The sequence below is a fragment of the Hibiscus syriacus genome, unplaced genomic scaffold (genome assembly GCF_006381635.1).
Source record: "Hibiscus syriacus cultivar Baekdansim isolate YM2019G1 unplaced genomic scaffold, ASM638163v2 tig00111409_pilon, whole genome shotgun sequence".
NCBI classification, from domain to species: domain Eukaryota; kingdom Viridiplantae; phylum Streptophyta; class Magnoliopsida; order Malvales; family Malvaceae; genus Hibiscus; species Hibiscus syriacus.
Genome location: NW_024063086.1, coordinates 3,676,177 through 3,694,565, shown reverse-complemented (window position 1 = coordinate 3,694,565; position 18,389 = coordinate 3,676,177). Strand labels below are relative to the sequence as shown.

The following is an 18,389-nucleotide window of genomic DNA, read 5'->3' as shown; positions in this document are numbered from 1 at the left end:
ATATTTTACTTAATATAATTTTTAAAATAAAAAGTAAATATTTTTTATCAAACATATAATTATGTAACTTCGAAGTGTAATTTAGTGTAACTTCGAAGTGTAATTTAGTGTAACTTCGAAGTGTAATTTAGTTTAACTTTTAACACTAAACTAATTAAAATTTATTACTTCTAGGCATGTAAATGAATTGAACGTTTAGCGAACCGCTCATGAACCGTGCGGCGGGAAGTTCGTTTATGTGCGTTTATTTATTAAATTAACGAACATGAACAAGATTTTGTGTTCGTTTAATTAAATGAACGAATATGAACATAGGTCTCGTTCGTTCATTTATGTTCGTGAACGTTCCGTTATGTTCGTTTATATGCGTTCGGTTATGTTCGTTTATGTGCGTTCATTTATGTTTAACCTAATATTCTTAAATCAATTTTGGTAACCAATTTGTATGTATCTTAAAAATATTAATTAATATGATATTTTGATGACCAACTTCATAATTAACCCAATTTTATAGCCTGATTAAGCGGTAATACAAAAAACACTAAATCTAAAAACAATATTTTCTCAACTCTTCTCCAGCCCGTCATTCAGCCGTTATTGATTCTCAACTCTCCCCACTCTCCATAATTTTCATTCAAGTCTTCAACTACAACGATTCGACAGAGCTTCATCTCTTTCCCTTCTTGAACGTGATTTCATAAGGTAAATAATTTGAATTTTTTTTGGTATGTTAATTTTGGGGTGTGAATTTAGGGATTTTTTGTGGCATCTTGAACGATGTGGAACCCCTTGTATGCCACTATGAACAATGCATTCAACCAGTCGGTCTTCTCCAGCCCACCCCTCGTTGCCCAGTTATCCGCATTAGAGTTGCTCTTAGGGAGTCCCAGTCAGATTTGCACTTATATCCTCTAGTGGGGGAAGAAAGTGGCGAGGTCAGTGGAGCGTTGTTGGATATGGATGCAATGTTGCAGAGGAATGGAAGGAGGTGAGTCGAGGTATTTGAATCGAAACGAGTCAGACTCGGGCATAAGGAATATGAGGGACTCGTATGGTAAGAAGGTTCGGGGCTTGGGAAAGATGAAGACTGTGGACTGGGTTGAATAGATGAACATGAACTGATGTTGGTCGAAGCCGCTCCGAGCTCCAATAGAGGTGGCTTGCATCCCTGCATCAAAAGATTAACAGAAACTCGTTTTAGAACAAGCTTCAAAAAGTAAAATTTTGTACAAGTGAAGTGAAGGGAAAAGGAAACCTTGCGGTAAGTGGTGCCATCTTCTTCAACGATCCAACCAGCCTTGGCACAAAGAGCTTTCAAGACCTCGTTGTTGTCGAAATGTTTGGGGAGCTTATAATTGCCTTGAGCTCGGAGGCCAGAGTATATTTTTGCAGCTATGGCTCTTCTTCTCCATTCTCTACTCTTATTGTTCTCCCTTTCTTTCCATGTGAGTAATATCCATGTCATGTTCACTAATTTCTTGCTTTTTTCTCTCTTTCAAGTTCCAACCTTGGGAGAAGAAGATGCAGAAATGTGTGGAGTCCCAATAGAGACACGCATGAGACCAAGTCTCTTTCTCACAAAAATATTGCTTTGCTCTATGGTTGAAGTTGGGAAAGTTTTAGGCTTTCGCAACGTTGGTTTCTTAGATTCTTCCTATGTTTCTCGCCCTGTCTTTCTCTTTTGCTTTCACACTTGATTGAATACAAGTAATCTGAAGTGATATAAACCCAGAAAAGAATACTAGTATTGATGATAGCCTAATCAAAGTTGGAAAACATGAAACTGCCCTGCCCTGTCACGTGGTGGATTGGTTTTTTTTAAGGATTTTTTTATGGCATGTTTTGTGTTTTTAATTTTTGGTTCATGGAAAAAAGGAAATGTGCAGTTTGGTGAATCTATGGCATACTGAAATGCCCGAACAAGTAAGACCCTATTCCTGCAGTTAGAGATTTACTGGAAATGTGCAGTTTGGTGAATCTATGGCATACTGAAATGCCCGAACAAGTAAGACCCTATTCCTACAGTTAGAGATTTACTGGTGATGTGTAGTGTTACGAAAGACTATTGATGGCCTTCGTTTATGCCCCTGTGTGGAGGTTGTTTATGTTCGATGAATATGGTTTTTGTTATTGAGCTGATGTATCCATTTGGTGTTGTGTTTGTGGTATATCATAATTGTTGTCCACTTTGTTATAACTCCATATACATGCTTGGTTTGTATTGGTGTTACTATGATATGGGGAGTGGATTGATGTTGAGATGGGTTGAAGATTGATGATGTTTTGGTGTTATGTACTGTTATGATGCCATATTTTAGTAATTTTAGTTATTCTGGTCGCTACTGCAAGTTGGTTTCATTCCATTGCCGATGTGTTTGCTTTACATCAATTTAGATGTGCTGTTTTAGTTGATATGCTACTATTTTAATTTGATAATAGAAAAAATCCTTTTATTTGCTAATGCTAACATTTACTCATTGTTGTACCACAGATGTCTGATTCTCCACTTGAATCAACTGAATTTGAATCAAGTACCAACACTCCAACCATGGAAAGTACACAAAATCCAGATGTTGTTTTTATTACAGCTGATAACGAAGAAGTAGATGCAGCAGCTACAACTAGTGTAGAACACGTCAACAATGAAGAACCAACTCCATTCACTAGAAGGAAGAGAAAGAAGACTTCAGGAGTTTGGGAACATTTCCGGATGGTAAAGTTGCATGATGGAACTGACTTGTGTGAATGTAGCCATTATGGAGAAAAGTTTAAGAAAATGAAATATGGAACCACCACACCGTTGCATAGGCATATTGGTGATTGTCCAAAGTTGAAAGTGGTTAACAGAGGTCAATTAAGTTTAAAAGTGCAGCCTGGCAAATCAGATTCTTCATCTATGGTTCGAAATTGGAAGTTTAACAATGCAAAGATGAGAGAGGTTATTTCCCACATGATCATGATTCATGAATTACCTTTTAATTTTATGGAGTATGGACTGTTTAATGTGGTAATGAAAGAAGCAAATCCAGGATTTAACAAGATCTCACGTGCTTCTGTTAAACAAGATTGTATTTCCAGTTATGAGATTGGAAAGAAAAGAGTTCAAAAATTATTAGATTCTATCAAGCGTGTAAGCATCACTACAGATATGTGGACATCAAATCAAAACATCCATTACATGGTAGTTACATGCCATTTTGTAGATTCTGATTTCAAGCTTCACAAACGCATGTTAAGTTTTGTTGACGTGCCTCCATCGTATTCTGGAGTATGTATCTATGATTCACTTTTTATGTGTCTAATGGAGTGGAACATTGAGACAAAGGTGGTGACTTTGACAGTGGACAATGCTAAGACTAATGATGTGGTGGCTAGAAAATTGATAGAAAATTTGAATCTTCAGAAGCAACTTGATGTTGGTGGAAAATTATTTCATGTGCGGTGTTGTGCACATATTCTTAATTTGTTAGTTCAGGATGGTCTTGGAGAAATTAAAGACATAATTCATAATGTTCGTGAGAGTGTGAAACATGTCAATGCCTCTCCGGGTCGATTGCATATTTTTAGTGAACTCGCCAAACAACTTTCAATGACAAAAAAGAACTTGCTTTTAGATGTTAGTACCAGGTGGAATGCTACATATGCTATGTTGTCTACTGCTTTAGAGTTCAAAGAAGTGTTTGTGAATTATGCCGATCGAGAGTCTACATACACTACTTTACTGAGCGAGGAAGACTGGAAGAAATTTGAAGAGGTTTGCTCATTCTTGGCACTTTTCAATGAAGCTACAAAAATCATTTCAGGTATAACTTGATTTCTTTTTATTAATTTTTAATACAAAGAATTTACTACTAATTATTTTTTTAATATTATAGGTTTCGAATATCCTACATCCAATTTATTTCTTAGCGAATTGTTTGGGATAAAAGAAGCATTGGATGCAGTAGTTTTAGGAGGAAGTGATTACATGGAGCTATGGCTATGAAGATGAAGAAAAAATTTGACAAGTATTGGGGTACTTTTAACTTGTTAATTTCAATTGGTGCCATTTTAGATCCCATGTATAAATTTAAGTTGTTTGAATTTTATTTTAATGAATTTATTTGAGTTCTAATTGATGTCATTCTCTTTATCAGGTATAAAATGAAATTGCTTGAGTTTTCTTTCCAAACTATTTATTCACATGATGAGGCTTCGAGAGAAATGCAAATAGTTCGATGTATTTTATATGAGTTATACCAAGAATATGTTGAGGCTCATAAAGCAGCAAATGTTGTTTCATCTACTAATGGGAGTCAAAGTGTTAGTATTGGTGGTACTTCTAAGAGTAGTGTTAGCTCCTTATTCAGTCAGTTTGGTAAAGGTATTAAAACTGGCACAGCTAAATATGACCAACATATTAGAAGTGTCGATACTTTTACATTTTTCAATTCAGAATTGGACACTTATTTGGAGGAAGGAGTTTTAATTGGTGAGCCTGGTGTATATTTTGATGCCTTGGGATGGTGGAAGGAGAACAATCTTAAATTTAACATTTTGTCAAAAATGGCTGCTGACATATTGGCAATTCCGGTCACTAATGTTGCTTCTGAATCTGCTTTCAGTGCTGGTGGGAGGGTTATTGATCCGCATCGATCCTCTTTAGGAACTAAGATGGTAGATATGCTTGTTTGTGGAGCTGATTGGTATCGTCAATACTATGGGTTGGAGAAAAATAAAAACAAGGTATTTTTATGTTTTAAGTTTTATTGAATTTAGTTTTACAATGACTAATATATTTTTGGTTTTTTGATTTGTTGTAGCAAAACGAAGATATCATACATGTTGAGCTTCCTTGAAAATGAGGATGAATGAATTGGTATAACCTCGCTAATTTAGTATAGTTTTCATCTTTTGTTATAACTCCTTTAATTTAATATAATTTTATTTGTTTGATTTTGATCAGGATGGATGATGAATTAATGACTGATCATGAATCCAAATTGAATATGTTACAAATATTATTGAAGTTGTTTGGATTTCAAGAAGATTGTTTTGTTGAACAAATTAACTTTAAGACTTTATTAAGTTCATATAGCTTACTTATGATTTATATATGTTTTTGTCGTATTCGAACAAATTAACTCTAAAGTCGTGTGAATCATTTAATATCTTTAAAAGATTGATCGAAATATCTGATATCATCAAACATTTCATCACTGCTAATCAGCTCTTACGCTATTATCACTGTAGATTTGGTTGATTTGCATTGTCGACTATTTTTCATGAAAGAACAATGGAAGGTAGGGTCTCCAACGTTTATGTTCGTTTATGTTCGTGTTCATTTATGTTTTTGTTTGTTTATGTTCGTTTATTTATTAAATGAACGAACATGAACAAGCTATATTCCTTAATGAACGAACATGAACAAAAAAAAAATTATTCGTTTATGTTTGTGTTCGTTTATGTTTGTTTATTTATTAAATGAACGAAAATGAACATACTTCCGTTCGTGTGCGTTTGGTTTGTTTACAGGCCTAATTACTTCTATTTAAATTATAATCATCGTCTTGGAATTTTTGTCATAAATTCCTGTCATCATCCAAGAGTTAGTTGTATGTGAATGTGATAGGTCTTCCATGAATCGAACCTTAGCTAAATTTTCCCATTGAATCCAAGCTTTGGTTTTAGATTAAATTGTTATAAGAGAGTATATTAATTTAGTTAAATATAGTTTTGTTTATTATAATATTGAAATGTAATGTGGACATTCTTACTTGGTAAAGAACAAATTATTATAATTTAAACCAAAATGTGTAAAATGATATTCTTTGTTGACTTTACAATGGATAAAATAAATTTTAAATGATTTGTTGCGTGACAGAATTTTCAGGACTTAGGCTAACATTTTAGACCCACCATATGCCATGAATCAGGTTTAAGATGTTAAATAACCATATATGTCAAAAATTATCATAAAATAGAACAACAAAATCCAATTAGTATAAATCGAACGAGCAAGAGAAATAAGTATTCGATACATAATTAGCTGACCCTATTCCTATATGTAATGGGATAAGGAGGAGGTAGTATAGTAGGCTGCCCCCAACGCCAGGTTGAGAGCAACTTTCGTGGTAGACCTCCCTTTTTTTACCTTTTACTTTATTGTAGGCATTATTTTTTTTCTTCCAAAAAATAATTAGGAAATAGTCATGGTAACTATTAGAGCCGACGAAATTAGTAATATTATCCGTGAACGTATTGAGCAATATAATAGAGAAGTAAAGATTGTAAATACTGGTACCGTACTTCAAGTGGGCGACGGCATTGCTCGTATTCATGGTCTTGATGAAGTAATGGCAGGTGAATTAGTAGAATTTGAAGAAGGTACAATAGGGATTGCCCTGAATTTGGAATCAAATAATGTTGGTGCTCCGACAGTCAAAATTATGAATTACCCACAGTGGAACTCGATCCCACGACCACAAGATTAAGAGCCTTGCGTTCTTACCAACTGAGTTGGATGGGCAATTCAAGTATTCGATACATGATTCACTTAAAATTTACTGTCATAATTTCATGCTAAAGGAATCATAAAATTAAATAGAAACATACAATAATAAAACTTTAGATTCATTAGAAATTTGGTCAACAAGAAAAAACACCAATCAAATGTCTCACACAAATTTTGAACTCATTTAATGATCTTAAGATTAAACATTTATTGTTAGCGAAAAATTCTTTAGGCACATAAAGTTAACTTAAAGTATAGTTTGGATATTTTTTTGCATTAAGATAAAATATAAACATAACATGTGTCACTTAAAGATTTTTTAGGCTTAATACACTTTGAAGTACTTAAACTATACCTCAAATTGATTTTTGGTTCCTAAAGAATGTTTCGCTAAAAGCAGGTGTCTAACGTTTTCAACGTTACACTTTAGGTATTGGATCATAACGATTGTTAAATTTGACCGTTATATATCTCTTGTCACACATATAAAATCTCAAAAAAATATTTATTTTAAAAAAAGATTTAATATTATAATTTAAAAAACTCAAAATTTATTTGTTTTCACCGTCGATCAACCACTGACGGCCCGTGGCCATCACCATTGATACCATTAGAACCTTCTTGTCACCGCGACCAAACCCAATCCCCCACCTACTGTGAAACTACGTCGATCGTCGTGAAAAGAATCATGTAGGGCGTCAAATTTCTAAGTTTTCCTTTGTTATTTTCCGACGATTCCAACAGTTACAACTGACCGTACATTACATGAATGCCACCTTTGAGTTCATCGCCTTGCTCTGAACAAAACCCAGTTGGTGGTGATCCTTCATCGTCGTTAGAGGTGGGGGATGTGAGGGAGAGAGTCGACGCCAGAGGTTTTTTTAAAATATTTTTATTATTAAAAAAATAATATATATATATATATATATATATATACCTAAAAATATAATAGAGAAAACATTAAGCATATATTTTTAGTGAAAAATTCTTTAGACACTAAAAATCAATTTAAGATATAGTTTAGACACTTAAAAATATATTAAACATTTTTTAAACGATTGTGTTACTGTATTGACATCTAAAAGTATAACGAAAAAAATATTAAATTTATATTTTAACGAAAAATTCTTTAAACGAATAAAATTATATTTAGGATAGTTTATGGACTTATTTTTGTATTAACCTTCATTGAAAAATCATTAGATTGGCTCGGATCCTATTTGGGTCCGACTATAAATTGATTTGGCAAGTGAATAGTGAAGGGACTCAAAGGCAAGGCAAAGAAGCAGAAAAAAAGGATGAGCTTAAAACACTATAAATCCAACTCTGCAGCTGCTCAATCTCTCTCTTTTGATGACGTTGCTGACTTCTTCTCTCTTCCTCTTGACGACGCCGCTTCCACTCTTGGTATTTTTTTTCTAAGCATTTAATTTGATATTTCAATTCCATTGGTGTTTATCATTTTCTGTATTGAATTCCCTTCCCTCAGGCGTTTCCGCCTCTGTTCTCAAGAAAATCTGCCGTGAAAATGGTCTTGATAGATGGCCTCATAGCAAGGTAACCCCTCTTTCTTCTCTCCATCATTTTGTACTTATCTTGTTTTTTTTTTCAATCATTCAAACTCCCATCAAATGGCTAGATATCGTCATCTTCTGTGATGGGTAGTTTGAGTTTTTAGTATACAAAAGGACATTTCAATTCTTCGTTTCTAGACTATCTGCACTTTCATGGTGCTAATTATCAGAGTTTCACCAAATGGTTTGATATTGTCATAGCTTTGAAGGGTAGTTTAGTTTTTTGGTATACAAAAGGAAAGTCCACTTCTTTACTTTCTTGACTGTCTGCAGTTTCATGGTGATAATCATAATATTTAACCGATTTGGTTGGACGCCCATGTTTTATTTGTGCAGTTAAACAATTTTTTTTCTTTCTATTTCCCCCATTTTTTGGGAAATCTTTTAATTTTGTGTTGTTCTGTTTCATTGTATGTGATTTTTAAAATGAGGTCTAGTTTTTATCCGGGAAGAGCATTGAAGAAATTAAGAGGCATGCAGCTAGAGAAAGAAGAAAGGAAATCGCTGAGCTTTCAAAGGTTCATTGGCAAAGGTATAATGTAAAAAGATTTGTTCAATTTGATTGTCTTCATTCATGATAATTTGGATTTATTTATGTTGGTTGGGGGGTTCAAGTTGGTGTTTTTTGTGAATTCATTTTGATGGTAACCTGTGTGTTTTGTGCACTTATGAATTTTGTAAACAAATAATTCACCATAAGCTATGTTATTATCAATCAATTATGTAGGAGGGAAAATTATTTAGTTAGCTGCTTACAAAATCTATTGAAGACAATGCTAAATGAACCTGTCTCTCGACTATCTTGTCATAGGAAAAAGTTATGTCATAACTATGTTACTTGGACTAGGGTGAGTGACGGATATGCACATGTCTAAAACAACTATGTTCTATTTTTCTTCAAGTTTTTCCATGTATTTAGAGAGTTCTTAGAGGGTCATATCTCTGTGTACACATGCTCAGATATTTGTTAGATACTAGTGTTAAATTAAAAGAAATCAAGAGTGGGAGTAACATTTTCATAGCCTCTCTGGTGTAGAAAAATTCTGAACCTCATAAAAATTTAAGTTTGTACTTTTAAGTTATGAGCTTTTTCTTCTTTTTATAATTTTCTTTCAAAAAAAAATCATCCACGAAACTTATCCACTGTACTTGGCTCATTATTTTGAGATGGATTCTTTGAACCTATGGTTTAGTTAAGCACCATTTAGTGCTTTATGGAAACATTAGCAAACCTGTGTTCGAGCGCGGAAGTGGAACAGATTTATTTTTCTTTTCCTTTTTTGGTAGTTGAGCTCTAAAAGAAGGTTCCAAGCACATTGTTTCTGTTTGTAATGTGTTGAGCTTTTTATTGATTTCATGTTTGTTTTTCCCTTTTAAAAAAATCTCACTAGGATTCCGTTAGTGGTGTAGGTTAAAAGTTCAAATAGATGATGATATGAGAATAATATAAATATCCCACTGTATCATCTCTGTTAAACTTGTGAATCTCACTTGGTGTGTGCGCATGTGTGTGTAGGGCTGCAAGTGAACTGAGCTTGAACAAACAAATCTTTGTTCATGTTCGTTTATTTATTTTTAAGTTTGCTCATGTTCTGTTAAATGAACATGTGCATGAACATAAAAGGGAATATGTTTGCAGACAATTAAAAACCTGTTCATGAATAATAAACAAACAAATCATAAATAAACACATTTCTTATTTTTTTGATATAAAATTATCAAACATAAATATTAATAACTAAATTATAAATAAATAAACTCATAAAAATTAATAATATTCGATTATAATAGTAAATGAGCTTTAAACGAATGTAAACGAACTTGACGATGAACATAAATGAACCAGACATGCCTAGTTCATGTTCAGTTCAATTAATAAACGAGCGTCAAAATCTTATTCATGTTCGTTTATTTTGCTTGATAAATGAACAGAAATCAAGTTGTTTATGACATATTCATCAAATGTTGTGTTCATTTGCAGCCCTATGTATGTATTTTTCTTTTTTGTATTCAATATTAATAAACAGAGTGATAGAATAACTTTGGACTTGTATCACAGTCAATAGTTCCACATAGATGACAGAGGTTAACGATAATGCTGTTCAGCCCGTAACCTTTTTTTTTACCCAAATTAATCTTATGGCCGCCCACCCACATACAACCCGCACCCCAAAAGCTTCAAGACGTAAGATTGAAGTTAAAAGGCCATTTATTGTTGCGAAACAAAAATACACTTTTTTGGTTGCTTATTCACCCTGGATTACTGCTCTTCAACACCTTCACTCACTGGTATTGCAGTCATTAAGACGGCAAAACTTTCTTTCATGAGAAATGTATGTCGTTCATGCTTCTTTGCAAATGATTGCCTTTGTTGAAGCGCAATGTTACTCTTCTACCAGCATGTCAGTTTTTTTTTTGTATTATTGACCATTTGAAATTTACGTATTACTGGTATTTCATGGTTCTGCATGCTGCAGCGCTCAATCTCAACCACAAAACAATGAACAACCCAAATTACAATGTGGCGCTGCAGTGCCGAACTTAAAGCAACAAGGAGCAAAAAACATGCAAACAGCACAGGCCCTGAATTTTAGCCATCAAAGCTTGATTATAGGAACAAAAATGTCAGATGAGTTTAAGTATGGATTCCCATCCGATGGATTATCAATTGCTACAAACAAATGGTGGGGAAGTAGCAAGTCTGATGGCCATGAAGCTATAGATGTTGATGCAGCTGAAACCGAGGGAGAAGACAAACATCAAAGTATGGAAGAACCTGATGATATGGCCAACGACAAACCTAATGAAAATGGAAAATTAGAGGATGACATCGGTCCTCAAGGGGTAGCTCTGCTAGCAGCTGTTAGAAAAAGAGCTATGGAAGGACAAGAAGCACTTAAGCTTGGTGTCCACAGGGGCCGTGGAATGAAAAGGCCAAGTAGCGGAAAGGCATTGCTGCTACTTCAAATATTCAAATCTTCATTACCAAGTGAGTGGCTTCATGGCCCTTCCTAATTTTATCAAGAACAAGAAGATCCAGATATAAATGACTACGAGTGCAAGACTGAAGAGCCAGATACTGGCATCATTGGCTTTCATTTATTTCCCTTTAAAATCTTTGGCTAACCATGTATGTTGAACAATGGTTCGTTACTGTTAGAGGTGGCTTCTGCAGCATTACCATGTTGTAATTTAGACACAAACTTAGCTAGTGATTGATTCAATGCTTTAGCTATCCTAGGATGCATATAAACATTACTAGAATGGAGTTTGTTCATGATTGAAGGTTCAGTCCACACCAATAAGTTTCGGTCCTTTGGGACTTACGGTTTTGTTCACATAAGGCACTTCATAGGTTGAAGATTGTGTACCAAAATTAACTCTAATATACTGTCAAGTGATCTTAATTGGAATGTGTGAGAATTTGATAGATAAGTTGGGCCACTTTAGTTTATGTATAATAGTATATGAGCAATTAACAATAGAGAAAATAACCTCAGTGACCAAAAATCCCAGATAATATACGATTTTGACCAACTTTTTTTGGATTTGCGAAAATGACCAATAAAATCGCAATGCGATCTCTAATTCGCATTGTGATCTCCAATATCGCAAATTTGCGTTGCGATAGTTGAAAATCGCGTTCCGATAGTTGAAAATCGCGTTGCGATTTTTCATTTCGCGTTGCGATAGTACAAGTTGTCGTTGCGATTTTCCAAATTCGTTGCGATTGTCCAAATTCGTTGCGATAGTCTACAGTTGTTGTTGCGATAGTTTACAAATTCATTGTGATAGTTAAAAAAAAAGATTTTGTTTCTTAAGAATTTTCTCTAAAAAGATAGTATCCGCGCGGACGTGTCGAAGACACGTATTACCACGACCACGACCACGACCACGACCACGAGACGAGACGGCGGCGGCGGCGCGCGAGAGTCCCCCTTGTTCTCTTCCACTCAACAAGGAAGTGGGAAATTCAAGCCTTAAATACCATTCCCAATAGTGTTTCCAATACTATGTGGGATTGAGCATTACTAACACCATAGAATCTTAGTTCCCGACCACCACTTACTAATCAAAGAGACTGAAATATGAAGGGACTGTTAAACTGCATACATAAGCATTTGTTTTAGTGCTTCCTTGACTATGTAATGAGCATGCATTTCTTTGATATATGTGTATTTTTCTAAATCTCTGCATAGGAAAATGCTAATAGAATATAGTAAATAAGTACATGCAGTTGTTTTCTCCTCGAAACATTTCTATTCAGTTAATATTATGGTAGCGGAACATGTGAAAGTATTAGATAATCTTACTTGATCGGTGGTTTTAATGCATCTTATGATGGTTATCCATGAGTATCAAGAGTAACTTATTGGAAATTAATCGCTAAAATGATTGGTTCAAGGGCTTGATTTGCGATATCGTCTGTTATTGATTGAGTTAACAATAGTTGTCTATGTTCATTCTCCACTGTTTTTGAAAGTCAAGTTAGGGAAGTAGCAGTGAACTAGATATGACTCATGCCTTTCAAGTGATAATGGAAAGAGATCTCAAATCTGTGGTATGGTATATATCTTTCTTGTTCTTTATCGAATGAATCTGAAATAATCAAACGGTTTTTATATGTGGTCGGGAACAAAGATTTTATGGTGTTGGTAATGCTCAATCCCACATAGTATTGGAAACACTATTGGGAATTGTATTTAAGGCTTGAATTTTCCACTTCCTTGTTGAGTGGATGAGAACAAGTGGGACTCTCGCGCGCGCCGCCGCCGTCTCGTCTTGGGTCGTGGTCGTGGTCGTGGTAATACGTGTCTTCGACACGTACGAGCGGATACTATCTTTTTAGAGAAAATTCTTAAGAAACAAAATCTTTTTTTTACTATCGCAACGAATTTGGAAAATCGCAACGACAACTGTAGACTATCGCAACGAATTTGGAAACTATCGCAACGACAACTTGGACTATCGCAACGCGAAATGGAAAATCACAACGCAAAATGGAAAATTGCAACGCGAATTTGCGATAGTGGAGATCGCAATGCGAATTAGAGATCGCATTGCGATTTTGTTGGTCATTTTCGCAAATCCAAAAAAAGTTGGTCAAAATCATATATTATCTGATATTTTTGGTCACTGAGGTTATTTTCTCTTAACAATAATAAAATTGTTTTGGTCATATTGCTTTGGTCTTTTGATTTCATATAATGGGATGTGAATATGTTTAACTTTGTTACTATTGCATTCAAGACTTCACTTTAATTACTGAGGTTGTTTGATTTATACTAGCTAATAATATTTAAATATATTAGATTGTGTTTATTGTACTATATTCATTAAATGTATTATATTCAACTGGTAGTTGGATTAAGAGTCGTTATCCCTAAAGGTCCTAGGTTCGTGCACTAGAGATTGCAAGGATTTTTGAGCTTTCATTATTATTAAATGATTAAAAATCTTTAAAATAGTTACTATTTTGTAATCATTCTATATTAATAAAAAAAAAGAGTCGGTTCTTATAATAGATTTTTATATACCCAATCTAAATTATTAAACAATAAATTGAGGTAATGATTATAAAACAAATACATTGAATTTATATCATAAATCAATAAAGATGATCTAACCAACATATAAAGTGGTTTCAGTAATAAAATAGAATGTTATTCTCTTCGGTGGCTAAGCCATAGCTTGTTGAAGGTGGACAGTGTCTACTCTGAAATCTAAATGTTCTTCAATTAATTACTTATTTTGTTAATAGTATCCACCCTGAAATTTTATTTGTGTCTACTCATTCAAAAAATTTATTTTGTTAATATATGTATGTTCACTCTCAAAAATATTTCTGGATTCGTCATTGGTTCTCCCAGAAGTATTGGTTTGAGCAATTGCATTGGTAGAATGTGTGTTGTTAATTAATTAAATTTTTTGAACAAATATGATCTTGTATCCTACACTATTAAAAAATGATATAACTACTATTTAGAAATTTTACATTTAACACATTATTTTTTATTAAATAAAAATATAAATTATTAAATATATTTTTCCTTTAATATCATCTTGACGAAAAATATAGTCATGATTAAAACTTATTATTAACTCTTGTTTAAAAAAAACACGAGGCTGTCATGAAATCTTGATAGTTCCGTTTTCAAATTTTAGAACAAATTTAGATAAAATATGAAATTAAAAAAATGATTGCTTTCCTTAAATAATTAATAATCTTAACTTAGAAGAAAAATGCAACTTATTATTATTATCACATTCCCCTTTTTGTAATTTAATAATGTATAAAATAAAGTAAAAGAGGAGATTTGGAAGACAAAAAGATTAGATTAATGGAAACAAACTTTATTTAAAAAGTTATGCTTCAAATCAAAGGGTGTATTAAGTTCCCCTATTAGGGGCTTTATTTTCTCCCTAAACCCATGATTATATCCCCAATAAAAGGCGCTTTTGTTTACTTGGGAACTAATCAAATTTCAAGACAAGATTACATGTTTGGTCCACGTTTGTTTGATAGTATCACCCCTATGAACCATTCCAAAATAATACCATTTTCATAGTTTTTATATTATTTGGTTAAAAGTTGTACTTACTAGTTTTTTTTAATTAGTCACTGATATTTAATCTATTAATCTAATAATCCAGATCGAATATTGCAGAAGCAATGACAACTTTCCAATCCAATTTGTTTCATTTGCAAATGTCAATGTTTGAATCTCTGACCTATCTTAAGGAATCTAGTACCTTATCTTACTAGACCAGCTGGTTGTTGGTACTTACTAGTGTGATTTGGGTTGAGTTGAGATGAATTTAAAATTGATCAATAATTTTTTTATTTTAATTAAATATTAAATTAAAATAGTCTTAAAGATTTGAAAGTTATTAATTTTTTTTCTTAAAATATATTCTTAAAAATTTAAGTGTTTAGAAACTAGTATTTATTTATAATTTTCTTACTGTATTAATGATACACATCATATAAATAAAATTAATTTAACCTAAAATATTGTAGTATCTATTTTTTTGTTCAAGACGCTACCTTAAAGACGCACCTTTATCCTCCCTGGCAACACGGGAGCAAAGGTGTATCCACGTAGACATGCCTTCTATTAAAAATCTGAAAAATATAGAAGGCGTATTTCGATAAACAGTACCTTCGTTTGAAATTTTCAGAATTCTAGAAGGCATGTTTTTGAAATGGGTGATTATACCAAAAAATCACTTTTTCACACTTTATATACATGTCAAACACCCTTCCATCTTTATTTATCGATCTAATACTCTTTGTAGAAAGGCGTGCCCCCTGAAACGCTCCTTACGTTGATCTGGCGCCACGTGGGGTAAGTTGCTGCCCCTGGGGCGTGCCTTATGCCACGTAGGGTTATAGCGCAGTGCAGGGGTCGTACCTTGCATAATTGCATCCGAAATTCTCGGCTTTAAAATATCGTCTCTCCGCTATAAATACCCCTCTCCCCCATAAACTCTCTCACAACTCTCTCTCAACCGAAAAACTACTACAATAATCCTCTAAACCAATAAAAACACCCATCAATCTTTTTATATTTTATTCAAAAGTTCGTTTGATCTTTCGTTATAAGGTAATTTTTTTATAATATTTTTTTATAATTATATATGATTATTTGAAAAAATATTGTATTAATTGTTTTCAATTAATTTTTGTGGTTGTAAAATTGGAAAGCGGGAGCATACGTCGAAATATTTTTGCCGATACGGCAATAATATAAAATTATATTATTTAAATTATTTACGTTTATGTGTAAAAGTTTTATTGTGTTATATTTTCGTTCATATATTATTTATTTAATTAGGTTTGTTTCAGGTTTTTTTTTTTGCAAATATAATATTGTCGCACTTTCAAACTCTAAGAATGACGCGAATTTCAGTTATTGTTTATTATGATGGAGAAATTCGAGAAGATGAAACCGACGTTGTTTTCATAGCAAATCATTATGTTAAAATATCATGCAAGAGAAACATAACTCTTGAGGAGCTGATAACGAAGATTTCAAGGAAGGTTCATGTTGGAAGTAGTAGAAGAATGTCGTCGTTGCAGTACAGATTTCCAACATCATTGTTGTTATTAACTTATACAGCATTCGAACTATCAAACAATGTTGATGTTGAAATGATGGTTGATTCTCAAAGTAATTATTCAGACGCCGATATTGAGATGTATGCAAAATTTGTTCAAGTGTATGATGTTCGGGGTTAATCATTAAGCTCCCACTATGGGGTGGTTGAACAAGTTGATCAAGCTGATAGCCCGACTACAGTAATGTGTAATGATTTTAATGCCATAATGGGAAATCCGCATCATGTTGTCGTCCCATCAACTTCAATGGGGATACATAAATCAACAACTCCTTACGATCTGTACCGAGGTGGGTCTACGAACAATCTGTATGGCAACATCGCGTCTAATTTAAGGGGAAGACATTTATCTACAAATTTCTTGGACCTTGATATGCAGATGCCCTCTACGCAACAATCTGTACAGTTTCTATTTGACACAATAGGTTCAAGCTCCAGGGGGAGGCATTCGACTGCGAGCTTTTTCGATCTCAATGTCGATATGCCTTCTAGTTCAAGGGGAAGGCGTGCAAGTAGAAGGTTCTTCGACATAAATGTGGAGAGCATGGAGGAACCATCATCTCCACCAGAAGAACCGCTTCGTGAGCCAGGTGTGGATGGTGCTGAGACTGGACTATTCATTCACCCAAAAACATCGTAATTCAACTCCGATGATGATGATGATGTAGATGAAGTTCCATCAAATGTGGCATAAACTGACCATCCAGAACATATGTATGAAGTTGATTATGGTGCAATATACGGGCCAAAATTTACGGATATGCCTAATCTCGGTGACTATGGATTTTACTCATCAATAAACAATAGTGAGTTATCTTTAGGCATGGAGTTTTCAAGCAAAGAAGAAGCGATGATGGCTATAAAAATTACAATATCCGTAATTCTGTTCAATCCAGAGTTGACCGCTTTACGCCAGAAAAGTATGTTTACCACTGTGTCCGACGTGAAAACGGATGCAATTGGATGGTTTGCGTATCGAAGAGAAAGAGGAAAAACAATAGATGGGAACTAACAGTATACAACGATCCTCACACATGTTGTGCTGGAGGGATCAACCAAGATCATCCCAACTTGGACTCTGAAGTGATCTGCCAAGCCATCATGCCCATGGTAAAAGCAATCTCTCATATAACTATTACTGTGTTGATTTCAGTTATACAATCACAATATGTATATTCTGTCTCATATAGAAAAACATATAAGGCAAAGCAGAATGCCATTAAAAACTTCACGACTAATGGGATGCATCTTACAACGAATTTCCAAGTTGGTTTAGGCTGGTGCGGAGGTTGAATCCTGGGACAATTGTGGACTTCTAAACCTGCCATGCATACCATAATGATTGAGTTCTTCACGATCGATGCCAATTATACTAGGTTTTTTGGACTTACCCACAGTGCATTAATGCTGTCAAATACTGCAAGCCTATGGTCCAGATCAATGGGACTTTCTTGTATGGAAAATACAAGCAAGTTTTACTATTGGCAGTTATCTAAGACGGTAATCGTAACATTCTTCCAGTTGCGTTTGCTCTCGTTGAAGGAGAAGATACAGATTCTTGGGCTTTTTTCCTCAAAAACTTACGTTCACATGTTATCACGAGGGAAAAATCTTTGTCATTTCAGATCGTGGAGCTGGGATCAAAGCAACAATGGAGTCTTTGGGTCCATTGTGTCAGCCACCCTTTGTCCAACATAGGTATTGTATCCGACACATTGTTGCGAACTACCATGGAAGGTTTAAGAAGAATGACGAGCGCCAATTACTTGTGTGCATGAGTAAGCAAAACCACCATTTTTCTTTTGATCATTTTCATTTTTTAAGGAAACAAAGTTAGTAAGTTCTATATTTTTTTATCAGGTTACGAACTACATCCTCAAACATTTGAATCCATGCTTCATGATTTGCGGGCGAAAAACGAGGAATGATACGATTACATCAGCCTCATCGATAAAGAAATATGGACAAACGCATATGATGGTGGATATCGATACACATGACGACTAACTTGGCTGAGGCAATCAATTAGACCTTAAAGGGTGCACGTCACTTACCTGTAGCAGCTTTGGTAAAAACTATATATTTTTATTTGGGCGCACTTTTTGCGAAGCTCGGGGGACAAGCTCAAACCTGAATGCAAGGCGGTCATGTCTATCACCCTAGATTAGTTGTAGATCTACAAAAAAATTTGGTGCATCAAA

General features: G+C 34.0%; 3 protein-coding genes across 3 annotated transcripts; 2 read left to right on the top strand and 1 right to left on the bottom strand.

Moving 5' to 3' along the window:
* Nucleotides 1–814: 814 nt before the first annotated feature.
* LOC120162853 (BES1/BZR1 homolog protein 2-like) lies at nt 815–1,465 on the bottom strand. The gene is made up of 2 exons (XM_039172919.1): nt 1,256–1,465; nt 815–1,168 (listed from the first exon to the last, which is right to left on the bottom strand). The coding sequence occupies exons 1-2, from the start codon at nt 1,463–1,465 to the stop codon at nt 815–817; spliced, it is 564 nt and encodes a 187-aa protein (XP_039028850.1).
* Nucleotides 1,466–2,491: 1,026 nt separating this feature from the next.
* LOC120162852 (zinc finger BED domain-containing protein RICESLEEPER 2-like) lies at nt 2,492–4,838 on the top strand. The gene is made up of 4 exons (XM_039172918.1): nt 2,492–3,803; nt 3,876–3,978; nt 4,137–4,725; nt 4,803–4,838. Exons 1-4 carry the CDS (start codon nt 2,492–2,494, stop codon nt 4,836–4,838), a joined length of 2,040 nt encoding a protein of 679 aa, XP_039028849.1.
* Nucleotides 4,839–7,747: 2,909 nt separating this feature from the next.
* On the top strand, nt 7,748–11,511 carry LOC120162860 (protein NLP3-like). Its single transcript, XM_039172925.1, has 4 exons — nt 7,748–7,900; nt 7,983–8,050; nt 8,505–8,599; nt 10,545–11,511. The coding sequence occupies exons 1-4, from the start codon at nt 7,792–7,794 to the stop codon at nt 11,080–11,082; spliced, it is 810 nt and encodes a 269-aa protein (XP_039028856.1). The 5' UTR covers nt 7,748–7,791; the 3' UTR covers nt 11,083–11,511.
* Nucleotides 11,512–18,389: the final 6,878 nt, after the last annotated feature.